The following is a 13937-nucleotide window of genomic DNA, read 5'->3' on the forward strand; positions in this document are numbered from 1 at the left end:
TCAAGTTCGGGAAGAAGCAACGCGAGGAGCAAACGCGCGTGGTCCCGAGCTCCAGGTGCAGCAAGAAGCGACCTCTGAGCCTCCGCCTTGGCTCTGGCTTAAGAGGAAACTCGCTCCTCTCGGCGAGAATGGGCACCAGGGACCCCCAAACTTCGGAGACCCCGCCCGAAGTAACTTCTGTCCCCTCCTCACCTCCGATCAGATGCAAGGGCAGCTGCGCCCTCGCGACATCGCCCCCGCCCGCGTGCGCCGCAGCTGAGCCCGGGAGGGGCGGGGTCGGCCGAGCGCCCCTCCGCCCGCGTCCCGGGCGCTTCCCGGTCCTCCTCCTCCTCCGCGCCGTCACTGGCTGCATCTCCGCGGCCCCGGCACAATAGAGGCTCCGCCCTCCCTCCGCGCCAGCGCTTCGCCGCGCCCTCGCCATCGCCCAGCGCCCTCGCCTCCCGCGCCGCCCCGCGCCCGGTCCCCGTGCGCCCCGCGGCTGCCCGCTGTCCGCCTGGACGCCTGCCTTCCACCTGAGCCCACTCCAACCGCGACGCGCTCGGCGACGCCTCCACCGCCGTCACCTCCTCTTCGCCGCGCCGGCTCTTCGCTCTTGAGAGCCGTGTGTGGGGAAGGAGATGCCCAGGGTCTCTGGGGCGCACCTTCCTGCTCCGCTCAGCCGCACCCAGCTTTAGAAGGCGCTCGGAGCAGCCACTCTCAGGCCCCAATCAAGGCGCCCTCTAAGCCTCAGTCTTTGCTGAGACACCCCCCTCCTCGCCCAGCCGGTCTCTCTTCTTAGGGGCGAAGGTCCCTGTTGTCGCATCCCTCATGGCCAACCCCCTGCCGTTACTTCTCTGCTTTGCTCTGGTTGTGGCACGGGTCCGGGGATCCAGCACTCCTCCCACAGGAACAAGCGAGCCCCCTGATGTGCAGACGGTGGCACCCACAGAAGATGAGACTCTGCAAAATGAGGCGGACAATCAGGAGAACGTTTTATCTCAGGTAGGGTGGCCAGTCTTAGGCCCTCCCCTCCTGCCCTGGAGGGTGGCAAGGGCCAGAGGCTGGTCCCGGGTGAAGTGTTTGGGGGCAGCTGTTTTTTCTGTCCATTCCCAGTTGGAAGGGTATTTACTTTTCGTTTATCAAGAGTATGTTCTTAATGGGAAGGTAATGGGTCTGTTTTCAAGATCATGGGGTCTTTCAAGGTTACCAAGTCAGAGGAAAGGGAAGCCTCCACACAGCCCCTGAGAAGAAAAAAATAATGTGTTTTGGTTTGTGAAAAGTACATCCTGTCTCTGAGGCTGTTTGTCAGAATTGGAATGTGTACAGATGAGGCTTTAGTGGGCAGAACACAGATGGCATAACCCACGGGAGATGTTGTATGGCTTTAGGTGAGACTCCCAGGTAGACACATGAGTGATGCAGGTATGGGGAGCTCAGCACAGAGTGATTGATGACAAGACCCTGTATATTGGGAGGGTAGAGTAGAAATACACACAGGTTTGGCTGACTATCTGTGAGGGCTGAGTGACAAATGATAGTCATGGGCTTTGTAACAGTGTCCATTTCCCAATCTGACTCAATGCTTAAACACACCCTGAGTGCCTTTCATATAGACTAGGACTATAAACTAAAGGGTGATGGAGCAAGGAGAACCAAGCCTTATGAAAGTCTTCGCTCAGCTCTCAGGACTGTGAGGGCTACTCATCTCGGGAGTGATGATTTCATGCTCTACAGAGCTGGCATGATGATGTGCAGTGGTTGTCACCGTGATCCTCAGGGCTAGAGATGTCAGTGAAAGGATCGGAGAGCATTGCCTGAACCTCCACTAGGCCCTAGGACTGGGTCTTGTCTCCTTCCTGCAGAGAGCCATCAGCTCTACTGTGGGATTTATCAAACACTAGTCTTAATAATTATGCTAAATTATGCCTTATGCCCACCCATAGCCTTGTACTAACCCCTAAATCCAAAAGACAAAAATCCCTCACATCAGGGCTCTGGCATACCATACCGTCAACAAAAGCTTTCCTGAAACCTGAGCCTCCTGAAAGGAAAGAACCCACCCAGGGTTCTCCGAGCAGGATTGCGTAGGAATCTAGGCAGAGTTTCAGGAAGTAGACAGCCACGATTTACTGTCAGCACAGAGAGACCAGCTGCTTAAGTCACCCTGAACTACATCTCCACTGATCCGGCCCATATTTGACAACAGCTCTAAAGCAAATGTTAGTATTAGAAGAAACCCAGCCTTTGTAAGGAAAACATTACATGTCTTCTTCCTCCAAGACAGCATCCCAAGGACCATTTGCATCAAATAAGCTCCCATGCCTGCCTGCTGGGACTATTATCAAATGAAGGGAACCCTTCTGGCTGGTTAGGAAAGGAGCCTTGGCTTTGGGAACCTGGGGTCTGTTGGAAGGAGCTGGCAGGGATGGTGGCTTTTTTCCCAGCAAGTGCCCAGAGTGGGGGCTGCAGAAAGCCTGCTGTTGCATGCTTTCCAGAGTGGGGAGGCTGGCAGGAGCAAGTGCCCAGAAGGAAATGTTTAGCATTGTAGAAGCAGCAAGCATGGCCAGTTTGGGCTCCTGGGTTTGAGTTCAGAAACTGTTGTAGGAGCTAAAGGAAGCCTTAGGCTAAGTAAACCCTACTGACTTCTGGACCTGTCTTTTTCTAGCCAACAGCCTTGCTCCAAGATTCAGGTCAAATACCACTTCCTCCAAGAAATCCTCCCTGGCTCCCAGCTGGGGTCACTCTCGGAACCCAGTGCATCTTATCCTTGCTCTTCAGGGACGCTTATCACTGTCTAGTTTGTATGACTCATTTATTTGCCTCCTGTACTGTGGCCCCCTTGGGGCAGGCTTCTGTCTAGCCCATCACTACCTCTCAATGCTCCTCCCACAGTTCCTAGGAGGTACTCATACCTGTCAAATGAATGAGGAATGGAAGAATGAGGAGAGAAGCCTTATAGTCCTAAAACTAAAGACCGCTTTCCCAATCCCTCCTTCAACTCCCTCTCCTTTTCAAATCTAACCACGGGTTCTAGCTGAGGGCAGGGGCTATTGAAAGAGTGATGGACTCCTTTGTTGTTTTTTTCTTTTAAATGATGAAAGGCTAAGGCCCCCCGAGAAATACACAGCTTTCCAAGACAAACGAAGAGAGCTAAACTCTGAGTGCCTTAAAGGAAATGCCCAAGTCAGCAAATTGTGTTGCGATGATCTACTCCCTCCATAGTTCAAGATTTCTGAGGTCTCTGGCTAGAGCAGAACATTTGACAAAGTGAATAGACAGCCTCCTTGACAAGCCTGACTGACACCTGTATTCACATGTCCCCAACTCTTTCTGTGTGTGTCTAGCTGCTGGGGGACTATGACAAAGTCAAGGCTGTGTCTGAGGGCTCAGACTGTCAGTGCAAGTGTGTGGTGAGACCCTTGGGCCGAGATGCCTGCCAGAGGATCAATGAGGGGGCCTCCAGAAAGGAAGACTTCTACACTGTGGAAACTATCACCTCGGGATCATCCTGCAAGTGTGCCTGTGTTGCTCCCCCATCTGCTCTCAATCCCTGTGAAGGAGACTTCAGGCTCCAGAAACTGCGGGAAGCAGACAGCCGGGACTTGAAGGTAGGGTCTAGTGTGGGGCAGTTCTGTGGGTAAGAAGGCCCTTTGGGAACTCACAAGCCCACAGGCTGTAGCTGGGGTCAGAAGACTTTTGAAGGAGGTCAGCCCTGGTCCCTAGAGTCTTGTGTATGGATCTGAGGCTGAAATTCTGACAAACTAGTCGCTTTCAGATCTGGAGTCTGAGGATGATGTGAAAAAGTATGCCTGCCCCTCCTTGTGGAGCCAGGGAGGCCAGGCCTGGGAGCTGTTGCCAGCCTCTGTTGGCCAAAAGAGCTTAGTGTTCTCCAGGAAAACTGTTGTCACAATTTACTGTCAGCCCAGCATGTATGTCGAAGAGGTAAGAGACAGAGGAGTGAGCCTTTCAGTCCCCAGCACCCATGCTGGGAAGACCCAGGGAAGGGAGGCCAGGGGTCTGCCCTGGTGGGGTCATCGAACTGGGCATGTGATCATATGCCATAGGCTGGGGAAGCTGAGGCCCTCCTCAGGCAGCCCCATGGCTGAGGGCTTCATCGCATCCTACCCTCCCTGCTTCACTTGTACCATGGAGTGGTGGACTGAAGTTGGTTCTGGAGCCAGACAGACTTGGGTTTAAGTAATTCTGCATGAATGCTGCTTATGTTATTTCACTTGTCTACCTCATTCTCCTTGGATAAAGCGTGGGTATATTACCTACTTTGAAGGACTGGGAGAATTGGTGAGGTAACAGCTCTCAATCACTTGGCACAAGCCTGGCTGTAAGTGAATGAAGGAAGGCCATGTGAGTGAAGTGCTCCTGTTGGGCCTAGCACCAGGTATTCAGTCACACAGTGACTGGTAGTCATTGGTAGAATAGGGTTTACCAGTATAGGGATTGTACCAGGGCTTGACTATATTGCTCAGAGCTGCAGCTCTGTCATCAAACTACTTTCTGAACCAAGTGCCACAGTCACTCAGTTCTAGGATCGGAGACTTCTGGAACCACACCAGGCAGAATTTCTATTAGGAATCAGAAACTCACCACAATACATAATGAGCAGCTATGGCTGTTACCTGGATTCATCTGTCTTCCCTGGTGTGGAAGGGAGCTCTTTCAGTTATGAGTATTTCTGCCGGGAATTCATCCAGCAGCAAGGCTGGGAGACAAGTGGGGTTACAGACATTGCAAAAATGAAACCCAGCAGACAATCCCAGGGACTGGCCCTCAGCAGGAAGGCCACATTTCAGCATCTGTCATCTGGCCCTTTACCTGCTCTTTGCATAACCTGTATGCTGCCAGAGCCTCAGCCACCCTCTTCCCAGTGGCTCTGTACTGGCAGGGGGGGCAGTATTAAAAAATACTGACAAGGTTGGGTGCCCTGTGGCAGGTTATCACCTCAAACATGGGCCACTGGCCTCTCACACTCCAGGATCAGTTTAGCTTTTGGTGTGAAGGAAAGGGCTGTTGGTGCCTTTTAGGGCCTTTAACTGGGCAATGAAGTTGAGATTTCAGAATCATACCTTCAAGGTATTGACAATTCTAGCCATTTGACTGAGTGTTTATTGATTCCCCGCTATGGTCAGGAATCATGAAGAAACATGAAGAGGCTTGCAGTCTAGCAGGAAGTTAGAAGTACAGGCAACTGACAGGTTAATGGAGCCACAGTTTGTGAAGTTAAGATTACTTGTTCTTGTAGTTTAGTTTACTCATGTTCTTACTCAGATATTTCAGAGGCAGAATACACATATACCATCGGGCTTGCCTATGTCCCCCAGTGCACAAATGTGTTTCTGAGGGCCATGTCTCAATTCCCGGCTAGTGGCTTCCTTTTGAACCTCCAACAAGGAGATCTGAAAGGAAACTTCTCTCCTGGCATTTTGTCTGCCCCAGCCCTGGACTAACCCCTTGCTCTGTTTCTTAGCTCTCTACTATCATAGACATGCTGGAAGGAGCGTTCTATGGCCTGGATCTCCTGAAGCTGCATTCAGTCACCACCAAACTGGTGGGTCGAGTGGTTAAACTGGAGGAGGTAAGGAAGATTCTGGTCTCCCTATCTGTTTCTTGATCAAGCCCAAAAGTGTAGCAAACTTCTTAATATTTTTTAGAAAATTTATGCCCTAACTAGACTTAACCCATTCTATTATTTTGGAAAGGAAAAACACATAAAATCTTCATCCAAAATCATACTAATTGCTGGTAGTAATCAGTAATATAATATAATATAATATAAATACCTTCTTATTTTCATTTATAAGAATCATGCAATCAATGTATTTTTATTTTTACCTTTAGTTTCAGGAAAGTCGGTGCTAAATGAAATGTAAAAATACAATAAGCATCTTACCTCTGGTTTTAAGTGGAGTCATGTCCCTTCTGGGCATATATAGTTGTTAATTCATTTTTTCCTTCCTTCATCCTTTCCTCCCGCCCTCCCTCTCTCCCTTTCTCCCTTCCTTCTTTCCTTCTTTTGTGATACTGGGCTTTAAACCCAGGGCCTGTGTGCTATGTACTAGGAAGCAAGAGCATCTGCCACTAAGCTATACCTCCAGCCCTGATTGCTAATTTCTTGTTCTAGTTTGGCTTTTAGTTTGTGTGTGTATGTGTGTGTGTATCCATCTCATCCATTTTAGAAAAAAGACAAAAGTGATCACTAATACATAATGTTCTCTACTGGACATTTAGGGTGCTCATGATCAGAAGGAATGGACTTACAGTGTCATTTTTATAGACAAAGATGTTACGTATGCATAACTGGTGCTGTGGTTTTCATCTGGTAGTGTATGAAGTGATGGCGGGAGTTAGGAGTGGTTGTAAACATAATAATAATGTTGACATTGTTTTGTTGCTATTATGAAACAAAATGTAAATAAGAAATAATTCAGTCACCAGAAAAGTAATGATCATCATAGAACCCTATCGATAAGAAGCTTAATGATACGTTATTGTCTGATATCTGGGTCTTGGACTGATTCTTGAAAACAGCTGCTCTTCAAGTACTAATCTATTTCTTTAATTTTTAGAGTGCTACGCTAAGTGGTAAATTTAGTACTGTAATGACTATAAACATATCACTATTCCTCATGAAAAAATGGGCTTTTGAAGGTCTATCATGCAGGAGCTGAGGTTCTCTATTGTGTACATGTAGGGTGTGAAAAGAGTAAGAAGCTCTAGTTTGTGGCAGAAAGAGTATCAGATGGAGTCACAAAAGAGTGAATTATTCTTTGTATGCTATCACCGCACTGTCATGTCTTTCTTTCTCTACCTGAGAATATGAATGGTGGTGTACCTACTTTCAGTGATTGCTGAGTGAATAAAAGGTTCACTAATTGTTGTGAAACTACTTCAAGGTGATTAAATTAAACATGGCACTAGGTTGTGACCAAACAGATTAGGGCAAACATTCCCGTGGTGCTCTGCCAAGAGAGCTGAGACAAAGATGATGAAACATTGCAGTCACGAGGATTGGTTCCAGCATGCTCTTATACTCCTAAAAATGTACCCAGAAATCAGCATTCTGGCACACACCTGTAATCCCAGTACTTAAGAGACTGAGGATCAAAGGTTCAATGCTATCCCGAGCTACACAGCAAAAAAAAATGTTCCCAGAAAGTGAACCCCAGCTCCTTCTCTAGTCACCCTTAGGTTTGGACTCTCCAGTGTTAAGATAAAGTGTTTTTGGAATATGTCCATTTGCTCTGGGAGGGTTGGTAGGTCCATAATCACTTCAGTTACCAAGTATGATGAAGGTGTCAGGGCTCCGGAGCTTTGTAGACAGATTAAGATGGCAAAGAGGACCACATCAGCCCCTCTACTGTCTTCCCACTCTCCCCAGAGAGGGTCCCTAAGCGAACTAGGCTGTGAGGCATCATGAATCTTTCTCCCTAACATTGACAGTGAAATGGTGAGAATGGTCAGCACCTCCACTCCCAGTGGACTTCATGCAGCATGGGATTTGTCCCCCCATTTAAAACCTCTTTCCAGTCCTTTCAGATGGGTTCAGAGGGAATTAATCTTGGATCCAATATTGGAAAGTGCCTCTGTTTTCAGAGGCCCCTGGACTGTGCAAGTGCGCGATGCCCCTTCAGAAAAGGGGTGATGGCCACCTCTTCTGCTTTCAACCAATCTTGGCAGCCACATGGTTTTCATTAGTCTGGAGAGCACAGCACAGGAAAGATAGTTCTGGGGGAAGGAGCACAGCGCTTGTAGGCCAAGGTCAGGTGCCTAGCCTCAAAGACTAGTGGGCCGGCTCTGAATTTGCAGAGCCTCTAGTAGTTGAGCCTTGCTACTGGCCAAGGGTAAGAGGGGCTATGAGTCTGGTACAGTGCCAGTAGCCCAGCAGGATGGTACCTTCTGTGCAGGATCACAGTGATGGGATTTTCCCCAAAATAATTATAGTTAGAGCAATAAATGTATCTCTTTTGCAAAACTGTGGCATATTTAGTAGCAAAACTGGATCTTTATAATAATAAACTCTCATACTTGTATAGCATTTTGCAGTTTTTCAAGCATTCTGTGTACATTTAGCCCACTTGTTCCTGTGAGTTGGCAGGATGTGAGCCCTAAGGAAATTCAATAACTCACCTGAGATCCCAGGGTAAAGCATAGAGCTGGAACTCAGGCCTTCCAACTGGTTCCTGGTTCAGGGTTCTTTCTACTCAACCCCGTAAGTTTCTTCAAATCCTTGTCATCCTCCATGTAAGCATCAGTTTTTCCTAACCAGAACTGAAAAACAATAGTTCTTCCAAGGAAATTTCTAGGCAGAACTGTGGCTGTATCCCATATGTCCCATTAAATAGGATTATGATTGAATTAGGGAAGATCCCACCCATGGGAGTTTTCCCCAAACCAGATAGTCAAAGGCGACAGGAAGCTGTGCTATGACAGGAGAAGAGTCTTCGGATGGGCCCAGGCACCTGGGCCCATGCAGTGGAGTGCTATATCAGATTGAGGTCATCTCCTGGCTTGTGCCTGCTGGCTGTCTGGAGTGTGCAGTAATTGAAAAGGCAGAATATTGCATAAATGGAAAAAACACTCCCTTTCCAGCCTGGCTCTGTAGGAGGAATGGAAGTGAAACTCTGCTCCCCATCCTTGCATACTCTTGAATCCCAAGGAGAGTTCTTTAGAGGTCAGACAAGACCAAGGGGGTCAGAGTGAAGGGGCATTTCTCCAAGAGTCAGCTCAGTGCTTGGCAGCATGAGCAGGAGCCTGTATGTAAGTCCACCTCGGGCATATGTGGAGGCTATAGGAATGGAAACTCCATTAGCAGCTGGAAGAGGAAGGAAGGAGAGAGAAATGGAATCTGAACTGTCTCACTTTGATACAATCTGCTCTGGGAGCTCTGCCTAGGGGATGGTTTTGGTTAAGCTTTCATTTTAAATGGTGAAAAATAAATACATGCAGACAAAAGTGTGTAAATGAATGTGCAACTTGACAAATTGTCAAGCAGATGCCCATGAAACCACCATCCCACTGAAGAAACGGAGCAATATCAACACCCCCAAAGCTCCCACATGCACCCTACTCACACCCCTCCTTGAGAGGAACCTCTGTCCCAATTACCTTCCTTGCTTTTTTTAATAGTTTTATCAATGATGGATAATACTCATGATGGATCCTCAAATACATTGGTTTTGCCTGTCTTTTGAACTTTAAATATATATGACTCCTACAGGATCGTGTGTGTGAATGTGTGTATGTTGAGCTTCTATCACTCAACTTAGTGTTCAATGTTTACTCATGTCATTTTTGCGTCTTATGGTTTATTCATTTTTATTTTATTGCTGTGTATTACTCTGTCATGTGAGTACACCACAATTATCCATTTACTGATGATATGTGGATAGTTTCCAAATTCATAATTCATAATAACCCCATGAATGTCTCTGTATAGGAATATCGCTGTGCATGTGCCTTGTGCATTCAAGCTTGTGTTTCCCTAACATTTGTAACTAGGAATGGGACTAGTGGCTCATTAGTCATGCTTATCTTAGAGTTCAGGGGATGAGGCCAAACTGTTTTCCCTAGTGGTAGCACAAATCTATACTCCCTTCAAGCAGAATATGAACATTCCACATACATCTTTGTCAATACTTGATATTGTCAGGTGTTCTAATTTTGTCAATTTGGACGATGTATCTTCACAGGACCATATGTACCTATTTTAGAACTGATCCAGAAAGAAGAAACACCTATGCTGGTTAGCATTCCATGAACCTTCAGTGTGGTAGGCCCAGGCTGGCCTTCTCCTGCCAGTGGCTGGCAAGGGGAAGAGGGTGCAGGAAGTATGGGTGTATATGGGAGTTGCAGTGGGTGAGTACAGAGCATAGGTACCAGGAGAGATGGGAATTGAAAGTCTAGGAGGAAAATCTGTAGCATCCAAAGGCAAAGGCAAACCTTCGTCACTGCATGCAGACCCAAATGTGACAGTGATTCACCTCAAGAAAAGACTTTCTCTTTGGTCTCAAGTGCACTCAGAGACCCAAAGACTTGTAGGTTGCCCAGTTCTAAAAATGGATTCTGAAGGCAACAGAACTAGAAGCCTGGGTTGGGCTATGACACCTAGTACCACATGCAGCTCTCAGAAGCAGACTTATTATCAAAGCAGGGAAAAAGACATGGGAACACATCACTAAAACAATCTCCTCTAATACCAAGGCTCCAGTTGGATTAAATCATTCTCATAAAAGTTGCAAATCTTGGGCTGGAAGTGTGACTCAAGTTGTAGAGTGCTTGCCTAGTAAGCACAAGGTTCTGAGTCAGTCCCTGGTACTGCAAAAACAATCAAACAAAAAAAAAAAAGTTGCAGATCTTTGTGAAGAACCCCCCAGCATCACACACACACACACACACACACACACACACACACACACTCACTCACACACCTGCTGGATTTTGCAGGCCCTGTTTCTGTCCCTGGGTGCCTGTACCTACAAACCCTGTGTGCCAGTGAACTCTGTGTGCCAGCTACAGTCTTTTCTCCAGAGAATGTTGCCTCCAAGAAAGATTTAACATCTCTGATGCGTTTTCCAAACCCAGAACTGCCCCTCCCCAGAACATGCTCACATGGGCATTGCTGAGGGTCTCCCTGAAACCTAATCTGGTGGCTTTTCATGTTTCTGTCCTAGAAGGCAAGATCAAAGGAGCATTCCTGATCCCAGGGGATGTATCTTTTCACTAACTAATAGGAAAATGTAATTTTCATCTGTGCAGGCTTGGCAGTGAGTTAGGGAGGCTGTCTCTTTCCAAGCTTCCCTTTCCCCTCACCTTCCACTCCCATCAACACTCCCCAAGTGCTTGCGCAGGCGCACTCTCTCTCTCTCTCTCTCTCTCTCTCTTTCTCTCTGTCTCCTGATTAATCTGCTTCCACAGAAGGGTTTGCTGGAATCATTTCACTCCCCCTTTCCTTAAGGGCAGTCTTGGGGAGGGGTGTTGCTCCCCCTGTCTTTTGCAGTGTCCTCTGAGAAGGCAGAGGGTCAGAGATAATGTTTCTAAGATGCATTTCACCTTTGACCTTACTTAACTCAATTTACATCTTAATAGCAGTTCAAGCCAATATATTACCCCTCCTGGGGTTATATATACTTCAAATCTAATTTGCCACTGTGCTGTGGAATGTAAGCTTTTCTTCTTGGCTAAAGGTGTGAGAGTCAGCCCTCCATCTGCTGGCTTAGGAACAGCTTATTGCTGCCAGGCTGAGGGAGTGTGTGGCTTGGCTTTAGAGGATGAGGGTACCTACCCCTAATACAGAAATTCATCACCAGGGCCTTGGGACTTCCTGAATCTCCTTCCAGGCTCAGGACCTTTTGAAGGCAACCTCAAAGTCCTTTTTGGTTTCCTCTGGCCTAGCCCAGCAGCAGCTGATGCAGAGTAGATGCTCAGCAGCTGTTCATATGGGTGAGGGATTCAACGTGGCAGCTGGTGGCTCCCTGCCCCCAGGCCTGCCTGCCCATCTCCACCAGCTGTGGTTGGAAGGATTGTGCTGTAGCCTGCCTGACTTACTTTAGGAGCACCGGCTGTTTCCAGCTGCTGTCTCCCTCCAGCTGTCTACCACGAGCTGGGGGACAGCTGTTGGCTGGGTTAGTTGTTCCTGGCCATCTGTTCCCAGTTGTGTCCTGGAGGGCTCACAAGAGAAAGTGCAGGGAGAGCTCATGGAACTGTGAGCCTTCCCACCGTGAACCCAGTCACCCCCATCTCATCCCACAGGCACCACATCCCCTCTGCCCTCAAGCTTGCTGTCTGTCCAGTGAACATTAAACCATCTACTGTGAGGCCTGACAACCACAGGGCCTCCTTGGGTTCGAGGCACAGGCCTGCTGCATGATTTGCAGGTGAGGTTTGGCCCACCTGCAGTCTAGCCCAGATACTACAGGTATCTGGTATGTTTCCACAACATGCCAGCCTTGGGTTTTTTCCTTCCTCCCTGCCATGGCTGCACCAACCTTAGCTCTTCTTTCCTTTCACACTCATGTCTCTGCTACTGTGACCACAGGGTGGGTCCCACTCCAGGTTCACCTTTGTATCTCCAGCCCTCTTTCGCTGTGTTACACCCAACCTCTTGTCCATTCTCCATGGCAAGTCTGGGTGTGGTAGGTGTCATTATTCTTCCTTTTCTGAGGGGCCTGCAGAGGTTTCATCACTCACCTTACATGTTTATATAGCCAGACTGTGACTGTGATGTGGGTTTCATGCCTCAAGTCCAGAGCCAGTACCTTCCCCATATGTATCCTTTTTCAGGGTCTGGTCAGAGAAGCAGGACCACAGAGTTCCAGCTCTGTACTGTGGTCATCTTCCCCATGATCTCAAGGGTTTGGGCTTAAGTTGAGTATCTTGCTTGAACAAGAGCTGAACAACGTCAGAGGAGAGTTCCTAGCCATGGGGTGCCCTTTCCCTGTACCTGTCTCATCAGTCTACACATTGGTTGTGTTGTCCTCCAAAGGCTCATTAAAGCTCTATGCTGACCACTGCACCTACCCTGATTGCTAGCTGCACCCCCAACTCTGCTTCCTCCACCTTGCCCAGAGAGCCTGCCCAGTTTACGTGTTCCCTCCCTCTGGTACCTGTGCACCTGGCTGAATTTAGCACTGCCATCTTTTGCCACCTGGCAATGTGGACTTGCTCTTAGTTGGCACCTTCCCATGCCCAACCATATGCCCCTCTAGCACATGGTACTTGTTCTGTGAACACCTCTCAGTTTCTTGGATCTGCCTTGTTCAAAGATCCTTAATTATATCCAGCCTTCTGTCCTGGACCTCTAGCTGCCTGCTCTTCCTCTCTTCTCCCTACCCTTCTCTTCACAGTGCCAGGATCCTTGGCAGGAACCATGTGGTGTGCTGGCTTCTGCGAGATAGGTACCCTTCCTGCCGCCTCCACCACGTTGCTAGCACAGCCCACAAGCCAAGTTGCACACACCATAAATGTCATGGTTGCAGCTGTCCCAGAAGGGAAGAGCCTGAGGCATGAGGTCATGGGGTTCACCCGTCTGCCAGGCAGGATCTTGAGCACCCTGTGTGGGTGGCGTCCCCTGAACCTCCTGGAAAGTGCCCAATAAAAGGCCCTTGGTGTGAGGGAGGCAGAGCTCCAGGAGCAGTCGGGGGGATGGCTCTGCAAGGCCAGCAGCCCCAGGATGGAGGGGACCGCATGGAGGTGGCCTGGGAGGGATAGCTGCTGCTGCTGCTGCTGCTACCCTGGGGATACCAGCTGGCTCGGCCCAGCAGGCCGATGGGATGATGCCACTGTAGCCTGATGTTTATTCAGGCGGCTGACAGGCTTTGCTGTTCCCATGAGGGGAATAAACTATTCTGTTCCTTTGGGTTCTCAGAGCCAAGCCTGTCTCAAACCCTCCTCTGTGGAAACCCAGAATAATGGCTCCTCACTGAAACCAGAAAGAGGATTGGAGATTGTAAATCAATGAGCAGGGACTGCCTAGGGCCTAGAGGGTAGGAGCTGCATCTGTGAGCTGCTCCCGGCTGGCCTCACAGTGAGCACCTTTCACCCAGGGCCCACGCTGACTGTTTCAAGGTATTCAGGAACTGGGGGAAACCTTTCCCATGATAAAGACTTGCAGGCCCAGCCATCCTGCCCACCAGAGTTACCAGCACTCTGGTGGAATCCTGGACCCATCGCTGGGCAGCACGTGGGGATGTACCTCAGTCCCCTCCTCAGAGTAACCTCCAGCGCACTGAGGAGTTGGTACAAGCCTCTGTCAGGTCACCCAGCACTTTTCACCAGTTGGTATTTTCTTGCTTATTTGTCTGTCACTTACTTCCTCTCATGGAGGTGATTCCACTAGGGCAAGGGTGCTCCCTGGTCTTGCTCCCTAAGGTGCTCACGGGCCTTGATATAGCACTGAACACCTTAATGCAGTCACAGAGAAGCAGTGCATTGAGTCTGCAGGGCCT

At 48.8% G+C, this 13937-nt stretch overlaps 1 protein-coding gene across 4 annotated transcripts in view; it reads left to right on the plus strand.

Moving 5' to 3' along the window:
• The first annotated feature begins 412 nt into the window (after nucleotides 1-412).
• Olfml2b (olfactomedin like 2B) overlaps nucleotides 413-13937 on the plus strand; it is a 42417-nt gene continuing 28892 nt past the window's right edge. For all 4 annotated transcript variants that reach the window (XM_074047635.1, XM_074047636.1, XM_074047637.1 and 1 more), the window contains exons 1-3: nucleotides 413-981; nucleotides 3324-3587; nucleotides 5462-5569. In XM_074047635.1, the coding sequence (XP_073903736.1) occupies nucleotides 808-981; nucleotides 3324-3587; nucleotides 5462-5569 (546 nt within the window). In that variant the 5' untranslated portion in view covers nucleotides 413-807. The remainder of the gene's footprint in view (nucleotides 982-3323; nucleotides 3588-5461; nucleotides 5570-13937) is intronic.

The sequence above is a fragment of the Castor canadensis genome, chromosome 11, assembly GCF_047511655.1.
Source record: "Castor canadensis chromosome 11, mCasCan1.hap1v2, whole genome shotgun sequence".
Taxonomy (NCBI): domain Eukaryota; kingdom Metazoa; phylum Chordata; class Mammalia; order Rodentia; family Castoridae; genus Castor; species Castor canadensis.